Below are 26,741 nucleotides of genomic sequence, written 5' to 3'. Positions count from 1 at the left end.
TTTCCTTCCTCCCCCGAGGCCGTTGCTTTAATCTGACTTCAAAGCCCCTCTAAGGCAGGTGGTCTCCAACCTTGGCAACTTTTAAGACTTGTGGACTTCAAGTCCTAGAATTCCTCAGCCAGTCATACTAGCTGAGGAATTCTGGGAGTTGAAGTCCACAAGTCTTAAAAGTTGCCAAGGTTGGAAACTCCCCCCCCTCCCCCGCTCCTAAGGCACCTGAAACGAAGCCGCCATCCCCTCCCCGCTCTTTTGCGATTGCAGCCTGATCAGACTAATTCAATGACTCTTCTCCCTTTTCTTTCCGTCCTTGGGTTTAAACGTGCAAGGGAGCGGAGTTAGTCGGGGCGCTTTAATTTAGAGTGAAAACCAAAAAATAAAAAAAAATAAAAAAAATTCAAACTATCGGAGATGAGACGCTGCCTGAGATGGTTTCCAGCGGCGCAGCGAGCGCACGCCCACATTACGCGGGAGGCGCTTTGTGTGTTTGGCTCAGGTGTTGTCTGTTGTTCAAGTGGGGTATGTTGTTGCAAATGTGTGCTCTCTTGCGGAAGAATTGACTCGTTTTTTATGTTGTTGTTATTTGAAACCTGCCTTTATTGTTATTAATGGAAAGGGGAAAATATTTATTTATAGGTGGAAGGAGGAAAAAGTGGTTTTTTTTTAAGTTTGTAGGACATTAGTTATTTTTCCCTCAGGTCTGCATTTGGTTCCTCTGTGGTTCTTTCTGTTAAGTTTTTCAGATAGAAATTGTCAAGAAAATGAATGTGCCCCCCCAAACAACTAGCTAGAATTTAACTAAGTCTTCAGGGGATGGTTATCTGTAAGTGTGATTGTGGGCTTCTTAAAAATGGTGTCATTGCACTCTCTTATAGAAAAATTGTAGTATTATTACTTACTTTGTTACTTACTAACTGTAGAAATCAAATCAAGATAAGAAACCCAAAAAATGAGAAAGCAAAAAATATCATGTTTGATTTCTTCACTAAAAATTTGAGAGTGTGGCTGTGCACAACTGACTTTCACATCTGAAAACAAAATATTTCTTTAACATTCTGTTGTCTTCGGTTCTCCTTTTCCTTTGTTTTATGCAGCATCATGGCTGAAGCAAGACAACCCATTCACCTTCTAGATGTTTGCAATCAAAAATTCTCAGAATTCCTGTTCAATGCTGAACATAAGTGCTTGGTGTGGTTGAGAGAAATTGAGGAAGAAGCCATGAAGATATTTGATAGGTATAGAATCTTGAATCTTGCAAAATGGAAAGAATGTTAAGTTTTTATACCGAAGGGCTGTAAATTGATTTGGGGGTCATATTTACACAGCAAAGTTTATTGCCTAGGGTGGGATTTTTTAAAATGATTTATGGAATCCTAGAGTTCCAGGAAAACAGTTGGGAGTTCTGAGAGTGAATAAAGGCAAAACAATAATAAATTACTTGAACCCAGCTATCATTAGAGCATGAATGTCAAACTCGATTTCATTGAGGGCCGCATCAGGGTTGTGTTTGACCTGAGAAGGGGGGGGTATGGCTGGGGTAAGTATGGCTACCTTGACATCACTTGTGTTAGGGGTGCCTGTACTGGACCGGTCGCTCTGCCAGTAAAAATGGAGCTCGAGAGGGCCGCGCACAGTCATTTTGAACTCCATTTTCGCTGGCAGAGGACTGCAGGAGGCCGTCGCAGCCAAAAACAGAACTCGGGAGGGCCTCGCCTCCATTTTTGCTGGCAGAGGCTGGTCCTTCACTTTTTCCAGGGCAGCTCCGTGGGCAAGATCTAAGTATCCCTTGGGCTGGATGCAGCCTGTGGGCCTTGAGTTTGACACCCCTACATTAGAGCTTTGTCTCTTGGTCAGTGATTTGGGTATTTATTTCTAACCAGTAGGTCCTGCAACCTGAAAACATTTAAAAACCTGTAGCACAGAGCAGTGTTTCTACTACAGGTAGTCCTTGACTTATGACTACAGTTGTGCCCAAAATTTCTGTTGCTACGTGAGATAGTTGTTAAGGGAGTTTTGCCTCATTTTACGACCTTTCTTGCCACAGTTTTTAAGTGAATCACTGCACTTGTTAAGTTAATAGCACGGTTATTACTTGAATTTGGCGTCCCCATTGACTTTATTTTCAGAAGGTCGCAAAAAGTGATCACATGAGCCAGGGACACTGCAATTGTCACATATATGAGTCAGTTATCAAGTGTCTGAATTTTTGATACATGACCATGGGGATGCAGCAATAGTTTTAAGTGTGAAAAATGGTCATGTCACTTTTCAATACCGTTGTAACTTCGAATGGTTACTAAACAAACTGCTGTAAATTGAAAGCTACCTTATTCTGCAAGAAAAGCAAAATACATAGATTCCCATTCTTGGGAAGGAAAGCAGGCCTTTCTTATACCAGTCACTGGGAGTCAGGTGACATAAATTTAATAATAATACTGGACTTTCTTTGTCCATTCTCTTCCAAAAAAGTCTTATTAATTAGGAGTTTATTAATTATGCTGAGTTAATGATTCCTTTGTTATCAATGTAAGGAATACAAGTTGGTCAGATAATAACATCAAGTTACATTTCAGCATGGGTCATCTAAGCAAGACTTCCCTGTACAGACTTCCCTGTATTGATGTTAATTGCAGTTCTTGAGATCAATAGTTTTTTTTTTATTATTATTATTATTATTATTATTATTATTATTATTATTATTATTATTATTATTATTATTATTTTGGACCAGTAACAACTTTAGTGCTGAACCTGAACTGATGCCCAAAACCCCATCTCAGAAGAAGTATCGGAAAAAGAAGCGATCTTCATTGTTTAAGGATGAAAATAAAGAACTAATTAGAAAAAGGTAGAAAAATAGCTAACAATATTTAAGCTTTATATTTTCGAATTGTACCCAAAGGTCTCAGGCTGTATGGATTTTTCTTGTGCTATAAATTGCATATATTCTCCAGTCCCTCTGTGTATCTATCCATGTAAAAACACCATAAGACACACTTCCCCCCCCCCCAAAAGAGGGTGGAAATGTTGGTGCATATTATACACTGAATACAGCCATTTTTGGCCTCCCCAAACCCCGCCCCGTGCGTCCCATTTTCACAAAAAAAACAGTTTTAGCAAAAATGGGATGTGCAAAGGGTTTGGGATGCCTACAGAGTGCTCTTGGGGGCTGGGGAGGACAAAAATGTGACACGTAAAAGTTCCTTATGTTCACTTCTTTTCAAGGAAGTTTCCTCCCAAATAAGCATGCAGTAGTTAATCCTATCTATTTTGTATTTTTAAGACACATTTATGTGCTCATGCATTTGTCTAACTACACCTAGTAGTTTCTATACCAATTTTAAAATATGTGGACTTAAGATATGTGGTTGGGGGATTCTCAGAGTTGAAGTCCACATATCTTGCCAAGTTGCCAAGGTTGAGAAAAATTGTTCTATATTTTATTAGACGCCTAGTCAATCTAATAAATATGTGATGTAGGAAATATAGAGAATTATTTTAGTTTTTACGAGAACAATTTTATTGGAATTCTTTTAATTTTTGAATTAATCATTTCTTTCTTTTTTTTAAGATTATCTAAAGGACATGGCAGTGTAAAGACTGAATCCTTTCAGAAGCTTTCGCCAAGAAGAGTACTGAATAACCTCAACGTAGGAGATGCAAAATCTTTGCCAGATATTATGACCAACTCTTCTAAGGGAAGTTCAAAAGTACAGTCTGACAAGATAGCTAGGGATCCAGTAGGGGAATCACTTGTTCCTGGCTGCTGTAAAAATGGTGAAGTAGAAGAAAAAAGAAATGAAGTCATGAATGGAATCCCTGAACTTTTTATTGTGCATTCAGATAACCATTTAGCTGATATTTCGAGGATCACTGAGATTCCCACCATGTCAGACAGTCCTGCAATGGTAGTTCCAGACATCACTGATCCAATAAAGGCAGAAAAAAATGGGATTAAATCAAGATTACCAAGTACACCCACTCTAAAAGAATCTTTAAATGGGAAGCACACACCTGGAAAAGAGATTCCACCCCAAGAATTAGTTAATAATTTGGATCCAGAAGGAGAACTTTCCCAAGGCCTGAAAGAAAGTTCTGCTGCCTCCACAGGGTCTTTGTCAGGCCATCGTCATCTAAGTAGACCACACAAAACTCCAAGGATCTCACTGGTGGAAAAATATTCGCTCAGCAGTAAAAGAAAAAGCACAATTCGAAAATCCATCAGCAGGACAATTGCCAGGAAGCAAGCAGCTCAGGACTCATCATCTGCTTCAAGTCGAGTAAGCTGTAAGTGAAGGCAGTTAACCATGTCATTATGCAATTGTTATAAGTTGGAGGAGAGTTGATAGGTCCAACTGTTTTTTCCCATAAAAATATGATACAGGGCTTTCAAAAGGGACATCTTACAATGCTCAAGACACATTCAGAGTACTTTAAATGTAAGCATTGCTTACATTTCCCACTGAAGTTAACTTGCGGACGTAGAAAACAAGAGATGTGAGTTTGAGTATGAAAGCCAGCTGGGTGACTTTGGGCCAGTCACTCTCTCTCAGCCCAACTCACCTCATGGGATGGTTGCTATGGAGAAAGTAGGAGAGGAAGGAGCTTTATGCATGTTCGCTGGCTTGAATTACTTATAAAATAATAAAGGTGTACTAAAGATAAAAAAAAACAATGCAAAATTTCATCATTTTTTGTCATGCATGGTGAAAGTGTAAATGGCTTGTAACTGGATCATCTGATGTAGTCTGATTATTTCACATATGATATATCGTTCTTTACAATTCAGAGACTTCAGCATATTTAAAACTATATCTACTGCAATATATTCTAATATATTAGATTAATATCTGGGCTTGCCTCTTTTCTAATCTTGCCTCTTTTCTAATTCAAATTCGATATGGATCTGCAGAGCATTATTTGCATCCAACTCTATGAAGTCAAACTTAAATCATGAATTTTTCAGTTATTTTAAAGTGTTCCTAGTCTTTGTTGGTAATATATTTCCTGAAAAACTATGCTTTGTCAGCAGAATTTGCATGCTTATAATAAACATTATTACAGGTACGCATAATGTACCTTTTATGAAAATCCAAATGAATATAATTTTTGGAATGAATAACCAGCTCTGTTTCCACTGGAACTGTACTGATCAAAGCTAAGCTTTGTTTGACAACATAGGTCTATTTCGCTGGATGAATGTAAGGAAATAATAATAATAATAATAATAATAATAATAAGTATTTGCCAGTGACTTTCCAGAGACTGAGTGGTTTACAAAGTATTTAAAAGATAAAAACAAGACAAAAATAACAAATGTTGTAAAGTGCTAGAATTCGTCCTGCATTGGGTGTGCAGTTTCTTTTTTTATTGAAAGCAATACTCATAGTATGTACTCCTATACTTACTATATTTATTCTAACATTTCCATTCTCCAGGCCATAGTTCCACTGAAGTATTTTTGAATGATGAAAACCACAAACTTGGGTAAGCAAATTCTTGAAAACCTTTAAAGGACTTTGATAATTTAAACCTTGCCGAACTTCATCTAGAATCAACAAATATTTTCTGAATCTGTTGTAAACTTTTGAAATAGTTTGAAATTTTTTTAAAAATGTTTGATTAGAATCTTATGGTTCTATTTACATACAGTATTCAAAATTAACACCATATTAAATGATTCAGAATCATGTAGCATTCAGACATCTGATTAAGAAGTTGTGTTTTTCTAGAACTGGAAAAGAGGTTATTCCTGGTGGTCATCTCTTCTCCATCAGTGCCACAACTCTTTTTTGAGGAATGGAGAAAAGATTATCATAATACATCATTAGATTGTATAAAATACAAAACAACAAAATTTTCCTAAAGTTTGTGTCAATGGGAAGAAAATTATCCAAGGTTTAAATTTGTGATGGGTGGGTGGGTGAATGTTATAAACACATATATAGATGTACACATCACTTTCAGTTTTTTTCTTGTTTATTTACTTTGGTTTAATTCTTGAGTTTACCGGTGTAGGTATTTATATTTTTTTGGGACAAGTATTTTCAAGGATTATTTTTTTCAATAGTGCATGTCTTTAAAGGTTGTTGTTAAATGGTCTATACAACCCATTCCAGATATTTCCCATCTTTTTGCCTGTGATCCCTCTTTAAGGACAGCTCCATCTATTAAATAGTTCATTTGTCGACTTAAGTTATCAATTATTGTAGTAAAATTCTTCTTTTATTTAATTTGGCATACTTGCCCCAAAGACTGATCATTGCTTGCATTTTAGGAAATTGTACAATTCAAATCATTTGTAATAATTCTACTGAAGTATTATGTTCCATTTTTTGTAGGATATATAAATGATGGAACATTAGATTTTTTTAAAACAGTTAGATCTTAGATTAACCGTGGCAAAATGCTGGAAAACTAAAATACATTTTAATGATTTATCAGTGCAGGAAATAGCATTTGGTGAAAAATTAATATGGCAGCAAAGAATCTTGAACAATCCTTTAATTAAAAATTAATGGTCAACTGGTGCTCATTTTTGCTATAAGAAAAATAAAGAGATTTTTTAAATTTTGCTTTTGTGCAGATACTAATGTTTCAGCATTGAACAGTATATATGTGTATATGTGGTGTCCCTATGATTATTTATGAATTGTATGTACTGGTTTTAGAAATGTGTTGATTGAGGATATACTGGTTTTAGAAATCTATTGTTTGAGAATTTGTATATATTTGTTGTTTGGAGATGACGCCATATTGTTTGAATCTACAATCTAAAAGATTTGTAGCAAACATTATATATATTTTATATGATTATATGATGCATTGAACATGGATCATATTGAACATTAAGATATTGAAGATGAGATAGATGATGGGGAAAATGGAATGAATGATTGCAAGTTATACCTAAAAAATAAAAATCAGAGTAAGTAAATGAGTATGCGTGCCTTAGGAAATTTACTAAAGATGCAGAAATGAAAGGGAAAATAGTGTACATAGATACTGGTAAAATATAATGAGTAGTATGTGGATTGTTGTGAGGATTGTTTGAAAAAAATGCAAATTTAAGAGTGTGTATTTAAGAGTGTCCTTCTTCCTACTGTCTTATGTGGAAATCAGAGCTGGAAGTGTTAGAAGAAATGTGAATATAAGTTGGCTGTAGTGGGAATGAGTTGCATAAGAAATATGAGTAGTAAAATAGAAAGATGTACTAGTAGGACTAAGAATGAATTGGTGAATGAATGTGGTTTTAATATAGAAGTGAAAAAGAAGCTCTACACATTGTTGATATGGCTACTCAGAGAGAATTAATGAGGATTAAATTACAAAGCTAATATATGAAAGAATATATGAAGGAAAAGAAAAATGAATAGATGAAGAATAGGAAGACACATTCATGATAGAATGGAGTTGGTGAGGTCCTGAAAATGTCAGAGCTGGTAATTTGAAAGAAAAACAAGACCCAGTAAGGAAATCAGTAATGAATCAGTAATGGAAACTCATATGGCCTATAAATGTAAGAAATTATGGAGAACCCTATGAATGATTTTGTTGGAAACTAAAAACTAAAATAAAGCTTAGTTGGATTTCCTTTTTTTCCCTTTTATCTCCTACCTTTCTCTCTCTCTCTCTTTTTTTTACATTTGACTTTTCCCTATATTTTACATAACATTGCTTCTCTGAAAGGAAATAGCGTGGTGGGTATATACACAGATAATCTTGATTCAACAACCACACTTGATATCAGGAAACAGTTGCTAAGTGAATTTGTGACTATGCTTATGATTTTATTTCGACTTTACTTTGCTCTACAGACCTACAAAAGTCATAAATACAAGGACTGGTTGTAACAGTTGTAACTGTGAATCATCACTAAATAAGGCAGTTTTGTGTGTATGTGTGTGTGTATGCACACGCACACATGCAGATGCATGTGTTCACACAGACATCCATTTTCACTGTTTTTTTGCATTGTTGTTTTTATGTTGTCTTTAAATAATGTCTGTTGATCACAGTACATTTAAACAAAATAATGAAAACTGGAAAAAATGGTTAATATTTGCCCAAATTCTCTCTTTAGGCCTTTGACACAGAACGCTGAATTAGGAGAGGTAAGGTCTTGAAGATGTACCTATTTGGGTTTACATAATGGATTGCCTTTTGCTTTTAACGCAGTTCTCTGAACTCTGATCACAATTCTTAATAGCTCTAAAGTTATACAGTTGAATTTACCATTCCAGTTAATTATTTAGTCAAGGTTGTGGGTGACTAGTGCCTCAAGTCATTTATTAGAATGCAAGAATTTTACTTCTATGGAAATGTGAGAATGTCAAACCCTACTGAAATCAATGTATTTAGGTCGGGGGTGAAATTTATTTACCTTCCTTACCGGTTCAGAAGTTCACATGCCGCACGCGTGCGCACGCAGACTCTCTGCGCATGCGCAAAACCTGCGAATGTTGAGAGGGTAAAAAACACATTACTTCCTGGTTAAAACCAGGAAGTAATGACACCTGGGCAGGTGGGCGGAGCCTCACGCCATCGTTACCAGTTCTCCGAACCACCTGCCACAATCACTACTGGATTGCCCGATCCAGTCCGAACCAGGAACATTTCACCCCTGATTTAGGTCCATCTAAATGCATAGGATCTGCTGGGACAGAAAATAAATATGCTATTCAGTATAGCTTTCAACTTCAACACTACAGCTTAATACCCAATATGATTTTGAGAAAGCACTTTTATTTGACGCTTGTTTTTCATTCATATATGTCTTTTGTGAAAAATTAGTGTTGTGAAATTATTTCATTTAAGGGGCTTTAGCATTGTTTAACAGTGAATAATCAAGTAAAGGGAGTAACTTGAAGTTACTACTTCAAAGTGTGGGGTATTCTTAATCTCTGTTGACCTAGGCATGATATTGCTACAAAAAGATTTTTCTATTCCTTTTTATGGACCAGTTTATACGTCTAGGCTAAATTGCAGATGATAGTTTTATGGAGTGTCATTTCAGTCGCAGTCTATGCAGATACATACTTATTCCTCATAGTCTAGTCTTTCTAGACTGTGGAAAGTTTAGAAGAAGTTTTATTTGATCTTTACATGTAACATATATTCAGACTCCTCTTCCTGGTAAGTATTTTCATGGCTTTCACTGGGTCTCTCTTACTTGGTACTAACCGGTAATTTTGCTTTTCTTGAAGATGAAAAATAGAAAATTAACAGGATGTTATGGCATTCCTCTTTTCCTTCCTTGGACAATGTGAGAAATGATTGTTATTGTATTCATATGTAAGTAAAGGCTCCCTTTACTTACATATAGTGGAGCCCCGGATGAAACATGTTAATGTTACTTTTTTTAGTAACAATGTGGAAATGGTTTGCCATTGCCTATTACTGAATTCTTTTTTCCATTTCTCATCCCACCCAAACACTGTCCATCTTTTTAAGAAGAGAGTCAGCTAAGAGCTGCTACCTTCAATAACATACTTATGTGAAATGTTACTTACTTAACAAAAATGAAAACCTTTCTTGCATTTGTTCCCATTGATAGTCCTGCTGCTTTAATTTTTTTCCTTGATTTTTCTAACCAAGTAGTATCTTGACACATATATTCATCTTAAAATGAGAGCCCAGAAATGGGAAAATATGGTAAGAGCAATATTCTTCGTATCTCTTTATTTAGAAAGTGCAAAAATAATATATTGTTTTTTCCTTAGCTTCTGAACAGTCTACAAAAAGAGCCTTGTACTCTGGATGCACCTAGTCTAGTTGTTAGCACCCCTATGCACAATCCAACACAATTTGAGAGGCACCAAGACAAGACTTGCAGTAAAGGTAAATAATGTCATGGACAGATAGGAGTTTTCATTAAATGCTGTTAAAACCCACAGGCAAATTATTCTGCTTTTCCCTATATAATTAGTATGTGTATGATGTTTGTCTAGACTTTTATTTTTAAGTCATAACATAAACATATTTGCTAGTATATTTACCACCTTGTCGCTATAATTAAAAGCATTTTATGAAGCAGTTTTGAATCTTGATATAGTTTTTTTACTTATATTAGTGCTACTAGGAATAAATTCTGTCTACAATATATGCTTTATTTCAACTGAGCAGTTTTTATTAGGCAAAAAGATGGATTTTGTGGCAAGACCTCTCTTACTAATTGTGCTTTCCTTGCAGACAGACTTGAGACTACCATTACTGATTCCCACATCAGTAATTTTGAAGATTTATCCAGGAACAACAGTCCCCATGAACAAATGCAGAATATCCGGTATTCCTTCCTTCCTTCCTTCCTTCCTTTTTATTTATTTTATTTTATTTTATTTTGAATTTGTATACCGCCCTTCTCCCTGAGGACTCAGGGCGGTGAACAGCCAAGTAAAAACATCAAGTACAAATATTAAAATACAATTAAAAAGATAAATATAAATTTGGCCCCATTAATTAAAAACAATAAACAAACAATTAAAAACACTTAAAAAATTAGGCCAGCCCGGCTTGCTGGAAAAAGAAGGTTTTAAGGGCACGGCGGAAGGCACCGAGGTCTTGGATTCTCCTTATCTCTGGGGGCAGCTGATTCCAGAGGGTAGGTGCCCCCACAGAGAAGGCCCTCTCCCTGGGGGTCACCAGTCTACATTGTTCCTTCCTTCATACTTCCTTCCTTCCTTCCTTCCTTCCTTCCTTCCTTCCTTCCTTCCTTCTTCCCTCCTCCCTCCCTCCCTCCCTCCCTTCCTTCTTCCCTCCCTCCCTCCCTGGAATGGTTTCTCAGAATTCAGAACAGTAATCATTGTGAGCAGTTACCTAAAACTGCTTCAGTTAGAAAGAGCTATTTAGAAACTAGCTAGCCTTTATATTAGATATTTATCTTTTAGATTATAAGCATTTTTTAAATAAAGATTTCCTGTAAACTTGTGCATTTTTCTGGTAGTCAGATTGTTATAGGTATTATAGTCTAGATTGCTTCAGTGAGAACCACCTGTATACATAATACTGCAATTGCTTAGAGAAAAACTGAATTTAGAAAATTTACATAAATATGTCATTGAATTTAGACAGAGTGAAATGATTTAATAGCATGGGCAACGTATCTTTCAGGGTGCACGATTTGAAATAATATTGAAGTTAATATCTGTGTTTTTACTGTGGTTACTGCTGACTTTCGTCTCAAGTAGCATGTTGGAGAACTTGCTAATAATTAATACTTAAAAGAATATAAATCATACTATTTTGATATACATTTACCTGTCAGTATCACATTTATGAAATGAAATATGAATGGTTTAATTCTATCAATAAGAAATTATCTGGAACTACAATCATTTCATGAAATTGAGTATTAGGGTGTTGAATTTAGAAGTGACTATTTGCCAGTTATCTAAACATTTTCCTATATCAAATTTTGGAAGAGGGGGGATTGGTAAAAAGGTAAAAAAATGGAACATTATGGTTTGAGTATAGAAATAATAGCTACATATACTAATTCTGTTTAGTCTAGTGGTTGTGGCATCAGGCTAGAAACCAGGAGACTGTGAGCCATGAAAGTCAGTTGGGTGACTTTGGGCCAGTTACTCTCTCTCAGTCCAGCTCCACTCATAGGATTGCTGTTGTGGGGAAAACAGAAGGCAGAAGGAGTCTGAGGTACCCTTTCACCTCAGTATGTTCACCACTCAGAGTTATGCACAAAAATATTAAAGGCAGGATATAAATAAATAAATTTCTGCTATAAACAATGATATAATATTAAAATAAGAAAAAACTGTCATTATAAATGTGGTCCATAAGTAATGGGTTGAAATCATTCACTGGCTTTTTTATGAAACAGAATCTTGTGAACGGTTGGACTCACAGCTTATGAAAGTAGAACACTTCATTTTCAGTGCTTTATAGGCACATACTTACATACATCCCCTCTCCTTCCCTCTTTCTATTTCTCTCTTTTCACCAACTTTAAGACTTTTTCAAGATTTTTCACTTTTCCTTTTGAAGAGACTAGTTTTTGAAGGAGAACTCCCAAACTTTTTGGATATGCTGAATAATTAAAGTCTAAAGTTAATCCACTAAGCAAGATTATGTACATTATGTAACAGAGAAAACTTTGTGAATTCTTTTTTCCCCCAGGAAGCAAAGTTATAGACAAGCAGTGGAGGACCTACCTGCTCCTTCATGCACAGAAGATAAAAATCCTAGTCCTTTCAGTCATACAACCACATCCATTTCTGCAAAGAAAATGCTGCCAATGTCTGGCCCGTCCAAGGTAGGTAAATATCATAGAATAGAATTCTTTATTGGCCATGTGTGATTGGACACACAAGGAATTTGTCTTTGGTGTATATGCTTTCAGTGTACATAAGGAGAATAAAATACATTCATCAAGAATAAAAAGATACAACACTTAGTGATAGTCAAGATTACTAATAAGCTATAAAATTGTACTAGGAAACAAATAAAAAAATATAAATTGAAAGATACAAGCAACATGGTTATAGTAATAAGTGGGAAGAGATAGATACTAGTAAGGAAGAGAAGAATAATAGTAATACAGTCTTAGTAAATTATTTGACAGTGTTGTGGGAATTAGTTGTTAAGCAGAGTGATGGCATTCGAGGAAAAAACTGTCCTTGTGTCTAATTGTTCTGGTGTGCAATGCCCTATAACGTCGTTTTGAGGGTAGAAGTTGAAACAATTTATGTCCAGGATGTGAGGGGTCTGTAGATATTTTCACAGCCCTCTTTTTGACTCGTGCAGTATACAGATCCTCAATGGAAGGCAGGTTGGTAGCAATTGTTTTTTCTACAGTTGTAATTATCTGTTGAAGTCTGTGTTTGTCTTGTCTGGTTGCAGAGCCAAACCAGACAGTTATGGAGGTGCAGATGACAGACTCAATAATTCCTCTGTAAAATTGGATCAGCAGCTCTTTGGGCAGTTTGAGCTTTTATTAATATACTCTTATGTTATATTAATATAAATATACTTTTTAATATTTTATATCTATCTATCCATAAAATATTACTTTTATTAATATACTCTTATATTAATATACTCTTGTGGGTAATGCCTAAGCAGTAAAAGCATGTATACTTTTCTGACAGATAATACGACCTTTCAAAAACTTTTTTCAAACCATGCAAAAGAATCAGCTTCTCAAATCTCCTGGGTCTTCAGGGAACAAAGTCCCCAAACATAGTACTCCTTGTAGATCTGCGACCAAGGTAAGAGGTTTTTTCATTTAAGTTTAGAAATAATAACAATCTCTATATCAAGAACTCCTGCTAAAATTGGTTAGAGAAACCAGATCTTTGTGGCAGAGAAAATATTCTGCATGATGCAATCTAACTCCAGTTTCAGTCATGTTGTAGGGCTAAGAGTCTCTCCCTCCCTCTCTCTCTCTCTCTCTCTCTCTCTCTCTCTCTCTCTCTCTCTCTGTGTGTGAGAGAGAGAGAGAGAGATAAAATGAGATAAATATAAGAAAACTAGCTACTAATGATATTAACAATGATACAAATGTATTATTATAACACAGTTCTATGCTTAAAGAGTTAGAGTGAACACATTGATTCTATCAAATATTAGAAAATGGCACTATGAGAATAGAGGGATGTCCATTGAGGAGACCTGTAAGAGAAGCTGAATGTGGTCAACTCTGTTTCTCCCTACACCTGCCCCCTTCTCTCCCGTCCTCCTGGAGAAACCAAGTTGAAATAGACACCGGTGGGGGTGGGGAGAGTAAGTCAACAAAGAAAGTCTCTTGTTTTGCCCAGGCCTACTTGAAACGTATCTGAAATTTCTTAAAAGTAGGGGTTGAGTATACAGTACTTTCAGTGCTGAAGTCCTTGCCTGCTATGTGTAGAGGATAATGAAGGTATTTATTCTGAGCCTGCTGCCATATTGCATTTTTCTAGTCTTTTGCTTCATCAGTTTAGACAGGGCTGTTATTCAATCACACTGATAAATGAAATGAAATAGTCATTAGGCATTTGTGTTCCTGGAAGTTGATTTGTATTTTCTTTCCATGTTCGTTCTACAAAGGGGGAGTTTGTTGTAAGTAACTATCTTCCTTATTTTCTGGATTGTGATCCTAGTGCTTCAAATTGTTTAAAAACACTTAACTGCCCTAAAACCACTGTTCACTCTTATTTTGGAGATGGGTCATTCTGCACGTGCTGGTGTTTCATATTTGCACTGCCACATTTCCTTGGTGTGATTTAATCTGAATAGAAAAAATGGAAGAAAAAATAGTTGGCAATTGAGCAGCAAATGGTCACAGCAACTTCAGTTAATATAAATCTTCATTAACATCTTAGGAAAAGGAGCGCCAGCGTCTGGAAAGTCTTCGAAAAAAACAAGAAGCAGAGCAACAGAGAAAGCAGAAAGTGGAGGAAGAAAAGAGACGTCGGTTGGAAGAAATAAAACTGTTAAGTACCAGTACCTGTTTATGCCCCCATGCAAATAGGGATTACGCTAACAAATTTCTTTTAGCGATATTGTTGTTGTGTAGTGCAACTTTTGTAGACCATGGACACTACAGGAACAGATACATGTTTATAAAAATAATAGCAAAATTACCCATTTTGTATCGTGAGCAATACAAAGAAACTTCAATGTTGTGCTTTCTACATATTACACAGAAAGCGTGAAGAGCGACTGCGAAAGGCATTGCAAGCTCGAGAACGAGTAGAGCAGATGGAAGAAGAAAAGAAGAAGAGAATGGAACAAAAATTTTCTCAGCTTGATGAAAGAAATGACAAGGTGAAAAATGGCCTGACAACAGACTGTCTTCATATATTAACAGTTGTCTTTTAGCATTTAATGTTCAAACATCATCTTAGGCCAGAAATCTAACAAAGAAGCAGCTGGTACATTGTGTTGGGTCGTTCCACTTATGCTATGCTTGAAAGCATCCACAGAATGGGAACCCACCATTTGTTGAGATAATCAGTTCCAATTTCAGTTTGCTGTTACTGTTAGGATGTTTTTTCTAATATTCAAAATTTCTTTCCTATAATTTAAATCCATTATTTTACATTCTGCATTGATAGAAAACAAACCATGACCTGTGACTCCTTTGCTACCAAGAAAATCACATGGAAGTAGCCATAAAACAACCTAGAGTTGAAGGAGACTTTATGTTAGCTTTTAATGCCCCTCTAGTCCTAAATCTATATTTCTTATAGCAATAGCACATAGACTTATATATTGCCCCATAGTGCTTTACAGCACTCTCTGAGTGGTTTACAGATTCAGCATTTTACCCCCAACAATCTGGGTCTTCATTTTACCAATCTTAGAAGGATGGAAAGTTGAGTCAACCTTGAGCCTATTAGGCTGTTTGCCTGCAATACTGTATTCCAACCACTGTGCCATCAGCACTTGTTACGTAATGTACCTCACCAGTCTGTCAGCTCCAGTGTGCTGTCGGCATGGAGCTGCCATTCGTGGGGGGAGGAACGCACAACCTCGTTTCAGCCCAGCATCTGCTTCGTCGAGCCTCCCAGGAACTGACAGGATTGGCGGGAGGGAATAGCTCGGGGGATGACATCATTATGGCCAGCCGGAAATAACAAGTGGATTAACTGTTTAGATGCTGGTTATAAATACTCGTGAGTTAACTGTTTAAATGCTGGTTGTAAATATCAAGAATTAAACATAAGCCAACTTCCGGATCACGTAGGAGGGAGCAGCGTGCATGATTGGTTGGGTGGTGATAACTAATGGATAAATGGTGGTGGAAAGCACAGGGCAGTAGCCCTAACAAGATTTTCATCTGTGATTCTCAGTAAGTGCCAAGAAGTGATTAAACTAAGGTAGCAGCCATCCAGGTTTGTCTCCTTTTATTTCCTTCTGTTTGGAACCTGACACAGTCTTTAGCACAAAATAAAATAGATAGAATTTTAACAAGTTCTTTGCACAGATGCGAGAGGAGAAAACAGCAGAAGAAAAGGCAAAGAAAAAAATATCTATAAAGTCCGAAGTCCGAAAATCAAAATTTCCACAAATGGTAAGTACTATATTGACTTTCCAGTAAAATGAAATTATTGAGAAGGAGGCTCTGTATGCTACAGCTAGAATAGGGAAACTCCAAAGGGGCTTTAATCATGACTAAGAAGTAGTGTTTTTATTTATATATGATCAAAAGTATAAAAAGCCTTACAAATTGTTTAATTGCTGCCTGCTTGCTGTTAAACAATATCCAAACGGGATGAAGGATGAACAGATTGTATAAATAAGTGTACCCTGTTTCCCTGAAAATAAGACATCCCCTGATAACAAGCCCAATTGGGCTTTTGAGCCCAAGCGCTAAAATAAGCCCCCCCCGAATATAAGCCCTTCCCAAAAATATTTAAACGCCTGCGCAGCCAGTCCCCGCCATTTCCTCTGGTTAGGGTTAGGGAGACAGAGCTGGAAATCAGGTAAGACAGCAAGAGGAGCCCCGTCTTGCTCCACACGCTCCAAAATAATAAGGCCAAGCGCTTATTTCGGGGTTCAACAAAATATAAGACAAGCTCTTATTTTCGGGGAAACACGGTAGTTAACTTAGTGTAGCTTTTTAAAATTCAGTAGAATTGCTTTGTATCTCATATTCATGGACCCAAGCATTTCCATGTGTTTGGAGATAGAATAAATGTAGAATTTTCTAGTTGAGACACTATTTTCTTTGGGTCTTGAGGAATGGTAGAGTATTCTGTTCTTGATGTGACAATATATATTGGTAAGATTTGAAAAATAGCTGTGCCATCTCATTTCTAAAATTTGTTTTTAACATATATATATATTACTGCAACAAAAATTGTTTATATATATATATAGTAGACTTCTCATCAACATAATACTGTAAGTGTTCTTGTTTTTCCACATATATTTCCGTGGTTGTTTGCGTGTGTGTATGTGTGTATATATGTATTTTTGCAAGTATGAAAGACATTGATTCTCTATGCTGGTTTCAGGAAGAAGGGCCAAAATTTCAAGAACATCCAGAAAAATGGAGAACAGTTGGAGAGATTAAGAAAATGCTGGAAATCAATAGTACAAGACAAGAAAAGGGGTGAGAATTTTGTTTCCTTAATGCTATAAACTGCCCAGAGTTGTTCCAATTCAAGATGGGTGGCAAATTAATTAATTAAATAAATAAACAGTCAATCAATCAATCTCTGAAGGTTTAAACTATGGGTAAGTCAAAATTCAAGGAATTACAGGAGACACAAAAACAATCAAAATTGAAAATGATGAACCAAATAACCAACTCTGAAATGATGTTACTTCCTTTGAAGGTAACATCCAGGAAAGCTATTCACATTTGTGGAAAGTTTGCATTCCCAACCCACTTTTTTTGGCAAGGGTTTCACAGTGATCCCAGGGGAATTTACTCCCAAGCAATCAGTGCACTGCAAGTATTTGTGAATTAACTCAGCTTTGTTTTTAGGCACCAAAGGCATCAAGATAAAGAGAAGCTGGTGAAAATTCAGGAACTCACTGTAGTTAAGGAAGAGGAAGAAAATGTAAAGGTATGATCGCTTACTGAAAAGCCAATATTGGGAGGGGGGAATAAGGTCAAGCAAGCTTTTGCCAGCAAATAATATTTTCAGCTGCATTTCCAAAATGTATGGCTTCCGTTTCTCCCTTCCGCTTTGTTTGTGTCTGAAAGGAATGACACGTTTGCATGTCACCTACTATTCTAGATTTTTAAGGGAGATAACAGATTGTTAATCACACATTTCCTCATGTGATTTATGGAAAATGAAATTATATATACTTAAAGCAGATTATACAACTGTAGTTGGTTTTGCCCTAGGACTAGGAAAAAGGCAGTGGTTATAACTGTAGTCCTTCTTGACATACAAACAATAATTATGATGGAAGAGAATGGGGCAAATGTTGGATTTCACTGTGTGTTTCTTTAGTCAGGTAGCAAATAAAGCAAAAAAGAAAAATCTGAGGACTCATTAATGGATTACTTTAATGGAGATCTAAGAAGAAAATGGTTCTAAAGAATAGATAGATTGGCATATGTTGTTTTTGTGTGAAATTACTACTGCAAAATGATTACATTGGTTGGCCTGGTAACTAAGAGTCTTCTCTGGTTAATAGGAAGAAAAGAATCCTGCCTCACTGGCTCAGCTGCAGCAGGACAAGACAGCTGTGCAGGTGGAAAAAGTCCCTGCTGCATGTGGATGGCTGAATATAACTGCTCAGGTGAGTAGGAACTATTTTGCAGGCTTCTTCTGCAAGATGAGAAATGATTGAGGCCTGCAGTCAGTTATTTAAGTCTTCCCACATTTGCAAATTGCTATGGCAGAAATATGACTTGACATCCTCTTCATCTCTTCCTGATATGTTCCCATGATATTGCCTTTAATTTTTTCCCAAACCATGAAAAAGATTGACCTGGGTACAATATTCATAAGTGACTTGGTGATGAAGTCACCTATTCAAGCACTGCCTAAAGCAGGACTGTCAAACTCCTGGCTCGCGGGCCGGATGCTTCACGCATTGGCCATGCCCACGCCCGGTTTAACGAAGGGGAAAAAAGTTCTGATATGTCACGTGACACTGCCGTGACAACATGAGTTTGACACTCCTGGCCTAAAGAAAGTTTCAAGGCATATTGAATCTATTAGGCTTTGCCACTACTGTGACTACTTGAAAGGAAATCAGATGGCTGCAACAACTTGAGATAGAATAACAGAGTTGAAAGGGATCTTGGAGGTCTTCTAGTCCAACCCCCTGCTCAAGCAGAAGACCCTATACCCGTGATGGCGAACCTATGGCACGTGCCACAGGTGGCACGTGGAGCTATATCAGTGAGCACACAAATGTTGCCCTAGCTCAGCTCTGGCGCGCATGTGTGTGCCGGCCAGCTGATTTTCGGGCCTTCCGGGCCCACTGGAAGTCGAGAAACAGGCTTCCCCAGGCTCCTAGAAAGGCTCTGGAGCCTGGGGATGCCGAAAAACAGGCCTTCCAGTCCCACCGGAAGTTGGCAAATGGGCCGTTTCCGGCCTCCGGGGGAAGGCTGTGGAGAAAGCCTCTGGAGCCTGGGGAGGGTGAAAAACGGGCGTACTGGGCCCACCGTGCCATTGCGTGCCAAAAGCGGGGGGAGCGCAGGGGTGTCACATGTGCATATGTGGGGGGCAGGGCGCACTGAATTATGGATGTGGGCGTGACCCCCCCTGCACGCCTCCCGCTTTTGCCACATGACAACAAAAAGGTTAGCCATCACTGCCCTATACCATTTCAGACAAATGGTTGTGCAGTCTCTTATTGAAAACCTCCAGTGATGGAACACCCACAATTTCTGAAAACAAGGGAGAAGGCATTTTAACTCTCTTCTTGCCAACCAAATTTACCAAACTTTGCTGTAGGAGAAGGACAGCAGAACCTGAGGGTGGAGTCAAGAGAGGAATCAACCTGAAGTTGTTATGTTCCCAAGATTAATGTCAGGCATGAAGATTCAAGACCATACCTTAGGGTTCATATATGCTGATTTATTGCTCATATCTATACACAAGAATCTAGTCAACTAACGGTCAGCACTAAATTTGTCTAGATAAGAATTAATGAATTCAAAAGCAGTTGGACTTCAACCACTTGTAGGAATGGAATGACTCCAGGTTGATTCCTTCCCTGACTACACCTTCAGGTTCTGTGTGGTATTCTCCTATATCTGGTGCATCTCTGGGATGCAGACTGGGAATCTGGGCTACATTCTACCAACAAAATTGAATCAGAATCAGAATCGAACTGGAAGGGACCTTGGAGATCTTCTAGTCCAACCCCCTGCTCAAGCAGGAGATACTATACTATTTCAGACAAGTGGCTGTCCAGTCTTTTCTTAAAAACCTCCAGTGATAAAGCACGTACAACTTCTGAAGGCAAGCTGTTCCACCGGTTAATTGTTCTCACTATTAAAAAGTTTCTCCTGAATTCCAGATTGCTTCTCTCCTTGATTAGTTTCCATCCATTGTTTCTTGTCTTGCCTTCTGGTGCTTTGGAAAATAAGTTAACCCTCTCTTCTTTGTGGCAGCCCCTCAAATACTGGAATACTGCTCTCATGTCCCTCTAGTCCTTCTTTTCTCTAGACTAGCCAAACCCATTTCCTTCAACCATTCTTCATACATTTTTGTCTCCAGGCCTTTAATCATCTTAGTTGCTCTTCTTTGCACTTTTTCCAAAGTCTCAACATATTTTTTGTAATGTGGTGACCAAAACTGGATGCAATATTCCAGGTGTGGTCTTACTAAGAATTTATAAAGTGGTACTAATACTTTACATGATTTTGATTCTATGCCTCTGTTTATTCACCAAGGATTGTATTAGCTTTTTTGGCTGCCGCTGTACACTCCTGGATCACGTTTAAGTGATTGTCCATTAGGACTCCAAGGTCCCTCTCACAGTTACTGTTTTTGAGCCAGGTTTCACCTAATCTGTACTTGTACCTTTGGTTTTTCCTGCCTAAGTGTAAAACCTTGGTTTTCTCCATATTAAATGTCATGCTGTTGGATAGGGCCCATTGTTAAGTCTGTCAAGATCTTCCTGAGCTTGTCTTCTGGGGTATTGGCTATTCCTGCCAACTTTGTGTCATCTGCAAATTTGATGAATTCCCCTTCTATTCCCTCATCTATATCATTTATGAAGATATTGAAGAGTACTGGGCCTAAGATGGAACCTTGTGGTACTCCACTTCTTACTTCCCTCCATGTAGATGTAGTACCATTAAGGACTGCTCACTGAATATGGTTTTTCAGCCAGTTACAAATACATCTGGTGGTGATGCTGTCTATCCCACATTTTTCTAGTTTACCAAGAAGTAGGTTGTGGTCTACTTTGTCGAAAGTCTTGCTGAAGACTAAGTATACTATCAGGATCAGGATCGTAAAAGGAAGACATATTGCTGTCTACCCAAGAATGGGCAAAGAACATTTTTACTCAGCAGTAGAGAAAGATCTGTAAATTGTATATAAAAAGTATTGACATTGTCCAAGGCCTGGAATAATTTTCTGCTTCTAAATTAGAGGGACACTTCTGTCCCTCTGCTTTCAGATAGACAAATATCATTGAAAGTTATCTTGTGTAATTGCTTTCTTTCCTCTGTATGTTTTGTCATCACTCAGATACTTTCTGACATAAGGTGTTGCTTCTAGAGTTCCATACATTCTTTCTCCCTGAAATGTCAGTAGCTTTGCTGTTGAATGAATATTGAATATTTCCATCAGTTAACTTTATTTTTCAAAATATGTAGTTCCCCATGCTTAATTTGGCCATCTTTGATATACTTTCTTTAGTGACTTCTTTGATTTAAATCTTATATTAAGCACTTCCTGGACTACATGCCTTCTGCAAAATGTTATCCACCTGAATGCAGGGGAGGAATTTCAGTGCTATAAGCAATTGTAGGTTCTGCAATATTGTATATGATCACAAGAGGGCATAGGAACATGGTGTATGAAGTTCACTGATTGCTCTGTTAAAGGGAAGGGTTATTATGCTCAGTATAGTTGCTCTGTGAGACATAAGCTGTATTTTCTAATGTAGTTCCATTTTAAGTAACCATATATGTTCATATAATTATAATGATATCCACAAGTGTCTATGAAAGTATTTTCTGATATTGCTATTTTGAAATTTCAAATAATTTTTAAAAGGCATTTTGCTTGGAGACTAAAAATCTGGGTTTAAATTGCTCTGTCATAGCTGGATTTATTTTAATGTGTTGTTATACAAAGGACTTCAGCATTTGCAAGCTAAACATTAATCTTCCAGTTCTGTGGAAAGTGCAACAGAAGATAAAGGGCTGAAAGGATTGAACATAAACATGAGTTAGAGAATTAAAAGAAAAAAAAACTTTGGGCTTACTGTTTCACATTCAGACATCTTCATTTTAGCTAAGCTATTGCTAATCAGTACAAGATAAAGCTTAGAATGTTTGAAGTATACCATTAAATGTCCAAGATCTTAGACAAACTCAATTTAAAATATTCCTTGATATAAAGTCTTACAAACTTTAGACACACGTTTATTAAAATTTCAGCAAAATAAAATATTGGAGTATATTAAAAATATCTTAGCATACTGTAGCATTTGCTAATAAAATCACTGGCACATTTTAATAGAAATGCTTATAAAAATATTTGCTTGTCACAGCAATCTAAGCCACAGAACAGGAAATTTATACTGTCCTTTTTTTATAAAGTTCAGCAAAGTTCTCTTTAAAATAGTTATTTACTTCATTCATTCTCATGTTTGGCCAATTGTTATGAACAAATATCCAAAGATATCACTGTAGTATTTCCAAAATTGTTAAATGTTTGTGCAGTATTTTTATTGATACTGTGTATGCACCAAATTCCTTGAACTATTTGGAATGCTATTTGTTGTTGCATCAAAATTGTTATAAGATTTTAGGGAGAATTCCTACTTTACCACTCAAATTGATTAGCAGTAGCTATCAGAGCCTTTGTTTGTAAGATGTACACTGGATGAAATTGGAATGATTTTTTACCACCCACAGAGAATAGAAAAACAGCTTTTGTTTTGGAAGTAAAAGCTTCTTGTAAAGGTTATAAATGCCCCAAATTCTGCCAGTGATTACATGATATATGAACATAGCTGCAACCCTGAATGCTTGTGAAAGATTATTTAGCAGTTCAAAAAATCTGTTACTTTTTGTTCTCCCTCAGTTTGTCTATTCAAATTATCTTCCTTCTCTAGATCTGACCTTATGAAAACCCTATGAAAATATCTCTTTCAAGAATGGTTGCAATAGAAACCTAGAGCACTTTATTTCTTAAAAATTAGAATATGCCCACCAATATTTTGCATCTTATACTAGTTTTAAAAGCAAGATGAGTTTTTAGACAGGCATGTACATTTAACTTGAGTACTAAAGAATCTACAAATTTATCAACATATGACAGTGGTTATAGCTTGAATACCTAAAAAAAGAGGTAGCAGATACTAGACTTTAAGAAGTGAGATAGTAATAATAACAACTAGATTCAGTTCCTTTTCCCCATGGATCCCATGTTTTTAGCATGGGCTGGTCAAAAATTTGATTAAAAATACCTATCAGGATTTTAGTAAGAGAGCCTAGAGTTATTATTTCAGCCATTTAAGGAGAAAGAGACATTATTATGATGGGTTTTTTAATTTGTGAAGTGTGTTGAAGCAAAGTTAGTGCTGGTACATAAACCAGCCAAAATTATGTAGTCATTTGTTCTTTTTTAATACAATTGTTTCCATTTGACATATTCAGATAGAAAATTTGCCTCTACCCACTGTCATCCCCTTACTTTATTTTTAGAAACTTGCAGAGCTGAATCATTTGGGTTTTGTGGTTCAGTCATCTGCCTCTTTCTACTTATTTTTTAGACAGTAAATATTTACTATTGATTTTACTGTATATTGTTGATATTAAGAGCTTCAAATTCTGTTATTCATTTGTCTATAAACGCATCTGGAGGAGAACAACAACCTTTCCATAATCTTTGTGTATATAAAGTCACAATATAACTTTTAGCTGCTGCTTCCATGAAAAAGTTATGCATAAATTTTGGAAAGGCAAGCAGGGTAGTCACAAAGAGCCACTGTTGATAACTGCTGTGTTTGTAACATTAATTTATGCATTCAACCTTGCTTGTATTTTAGAAATCTTATAGTAGGACTTCCAACCGAGTGGATGCCCAAGGTCTGAAAGATACAAAGTCTCTCAAAGTCAATCTGAATGACTATGGAATGGATCTGAATAGCGACGATTCCACTGATGATGAAAGTCAGCCTCGCAAACCCATCCCCTTGTGGGCCAATGGTATATATGCATCTTTCAGAATTACATATTGCAGCATATCTTGTATCTTTTATCTTACTATTATGATAAGAATAAAAGAAGGGAAAAAATAGAGCCAGTCAAAGTTCAGTAAATAATGATATGAAACAGTGATGCTGATGATTGGAAACTGTATTTTTTTCCATAGTGCCATCCTTTTTAGGCCACTAACAAATTTATGTCTTTGTCGTTGAGTTGGAGTGACAAACTTTGTTTGTTTGCTGCAGACCAATTGATTATTATTAGAATTGCTGGAGGAACTTCACATTCTAGCCATTTTATACAGGTAGTCCTTGACTTAACAGCCATAACTGAGCCCAAAATTTCTGTTGCTAAGCGAGAGAGTTAAGTGAATTTTGTCCCATTTTATGACTTGCTTGCCACATTTGTTAAGTGAATCACTGCAGTCGTTAAGTTAGTAACAATGTTGTTAAGTGAAGCTGGATTCCCCATTGACTTGGTTTGTCAGATGGTTGCAAAAGGTCATGTGACCCCCGAGATGATGCAACCGTCATAAATGAGTTAGTTGCCAAGGGTTCAAATTTTGATCACGTGACCATGAGAATGCTGCAATGGTCATAAGCGTGAAAAAGTCATAAATCACTTTTTCCAGTGCCATTGTAATTTTGAATGGTGGTCACTAAACAAAAGGTTGTAGGCCAAGGACTACCTATACATCCTAGAAGTACTTCGGCTGGAGATGTGTTGCTACCTGAAGAATTACTCATGTATGAAAATGGTTATTTCCTCAGGGGTTCAACTTAACGAAGCTGTTACATACCAGTACTACAATCCTCCAGATATCAACAGGTTATTTGGTCACATACTAAGCCCTAAACTAGAGGATATCTTCTATAAAAGTAAGCCAAGGTATTTCAAGCGTACAAGTTCGGCTGTGTGGCAATCGCCACCTCTTCCAGGATCCAAACCAGCACTCCGGATGTCCAACAGCATGAAAAAATACTGAAATTATTTCTTGTCTAGCTATAGTTGTGTTGCATTTGTAAACCATTTTAGTATTTTATATGTTGTATAATAAAGGTTGAAATGTTATATCTATCTATCTTTAGTATGTCAGGTAACTATGATAATTTGCTTCATATTTTGTTCCAAGGGATTCATCATATTTTCTAGCATTTGTAGTAATGGGGAAAATTAACAGTAATCATAATCTGATATATTGCTGGTTGGTCTTTTCATGATGCCACCCAATACTTAAAGATTCTTATCTTTGAGAACTGATAGTTACACTAATTGTAAGTGTTTCTACCAAGCCATCTTGGATGATTTATTTCTGTTTTCTAATTCTGTTCTGGTTTATGCATATTAAACCCAATGTTTTATAATTAGATCAATGCATATAGATTCACTTCTCTAAAAGGATGCACTTTTCTGTTATGTGACAGACAAAATTGCATAGATTCACAAAAAAATAACTAAAATATTTTGCTTGTTTTCTAGAAAGACAATGGGTTCACGGATTTTACATTTCATGATTACAGTACTTGCCTTGTCATAAAGATGTAGTATATATATTTAATTGAAATAACCTATATCTAATATATGATCATTAGTGTTTGCTGTATGTTTCAATATGCAAAGAGATTGAAGATTTTGCTGCTAGTATCTTGATTTGTAAATCCTATTTTCTTCTCTTTGTGTCAGCAATGAAGAGTTTTGCATTCAATGTTTTAAATATGGGGTAGCTTCTGCCCCCCGAGATTTTAATAATCGTTCTTTTGATTTCATTTTTGAGGAAATAAATTTTGGGGTTGTTTCATAATCAAGGAGAGGAAGGATCCTTTCAAAATGAAAAATCATCCTACATCATGTAAGAATCAACATACTTTAATTAGTACCTTCTCAGCAATTATACATAAAATACACCCATATGCGAGAGGTTCAATTCAAATAATATAGGCAACTCTTAGTTTAAAAAAATATTGAACCAAGATATTACTACTTACTGTTCTACAGGGAAAGTGAATCCTGGAGCTGATAGAATTAATGGGAGCAGATTTTCATTGTATCTTCTTTTTTTTTTTTTTTTTGGTTTTGTTGCAGACAGGGACAATCTGTTTAATCAGACAATCTTCATTTTTTCTGTGTCTTTTAAACAGCTTTGAAATTAATGGATTAAAGACATAAATAATATATATGTCTGCATGATAAATATAAATGAGATATTTAGGCATAAATAAAGATGAAGGAGATATGGAAGTCTTTAATTCCCTTCAGTTTGCATCCCTCTCTTATTTTGTTTTTCAGCCATTCATACTAATCTTTATAATTTGTATCAGAATAGATTTCTTTGGTTTTCCCTGTTCCAATTTGGATATGCTTAACAGCAAAGCAGAAGGAAGAAAAATCTGAAACTGCATAATGATGGGAAATTGTTTGGTAATTCTGGAAGGGAGGAAAGAGACAAAAAAAACCACCTTGTTCAAGACTGCCTACTAGGATCATGAGTCACCTCAAACATCAATTTTTTAAAAAATCCATTCCAACTCAGCATCTTTTATTTGCATAAATTTGAGACTTTATGGCCATAATGTAATTTAGTCTGTATTTAAGACTTCACATGTTGACTCAAAATGGATTTTGTTTCTTTGTACTTTTACCAATTGCATAATTGTGGTGGAGGAAGTGTTTGTTTTTGGTATCTGAGCAAAATGGACATGGCATCTAGTATTTAATTATCATTTGGTACATAACACAGCAATCCAGATAATACCTATATTAAAAGCACTGCATTTGCTATCAATTTGTTCCTGAACAAAATTCCATGGCATTAGTTTTAAAATCTCATGTGGCTTGGATTCTGACTAATTGAGAAAATATATATTTCCCCATTTTTTGAGAATGGTTCCCCATTTTTATCTATGGTTGCTATGGATTTGTCTCACACAGTAAACTC

General features: G+C 36.3%; 1 protein-coding gene across 1 annotated transcript; it reads left to right on the top strand.

The window, feature by feature from the left end:
• The first annotated feature begins 408 nt into the window (after positions 1-408).
• On the top strand, positions 409-24,791 carry LOC139327500 (inner centromere protein A-like). Its single transcript, XM_070957338.1, is given in 20 exon segments — positions 409-449; positions 451-516; positions 1,092-1,232; positions 2,729-2,845; positions 3,569-4,284; positions 5,436-5,484; positions 8,081-8,111; positions 9,720-9,837; positions 10,189-10,282; positions 12,130-12,265; positions 13,101-13,220; positions 14,038-14,049; positions 14,313-14,422; positions 14,637-14,757; positions 15,920-16,006; positions 16,953-17,050; positions 17,429-17,510; positions 18,094-18,198; positions 23,647-23,806; positions 24,577-24,791. Coding segments are annotated over 20 exon segments (2,619 nt in total).
• The last annotated feature ends 1,950 nt before the right edge of the window (positions 24,792-26,741 follow it).

This window comes from Pituophis catenifer, unplaced genomic scaffold (genome assembly GCF_029215685.1).
Source record: "Pituophis catenifer annectens isolate HBS135680 unplaced genomic scaffold, rPitCat1.0.hap2 SCAF_1, whole genome shotgun sequence".
Lineage (NCBI taxonomy): Eukaryota > Metazoa > Chordata > Lepidosauria > Squamata > Colubridae > Pituophis > Pituophis catenifer.
The sequence above is the reverse complement of the archived record's forward strand: the minus strand, read 5'-3'. Positions and strand labels throughout refer to the sequence as shown.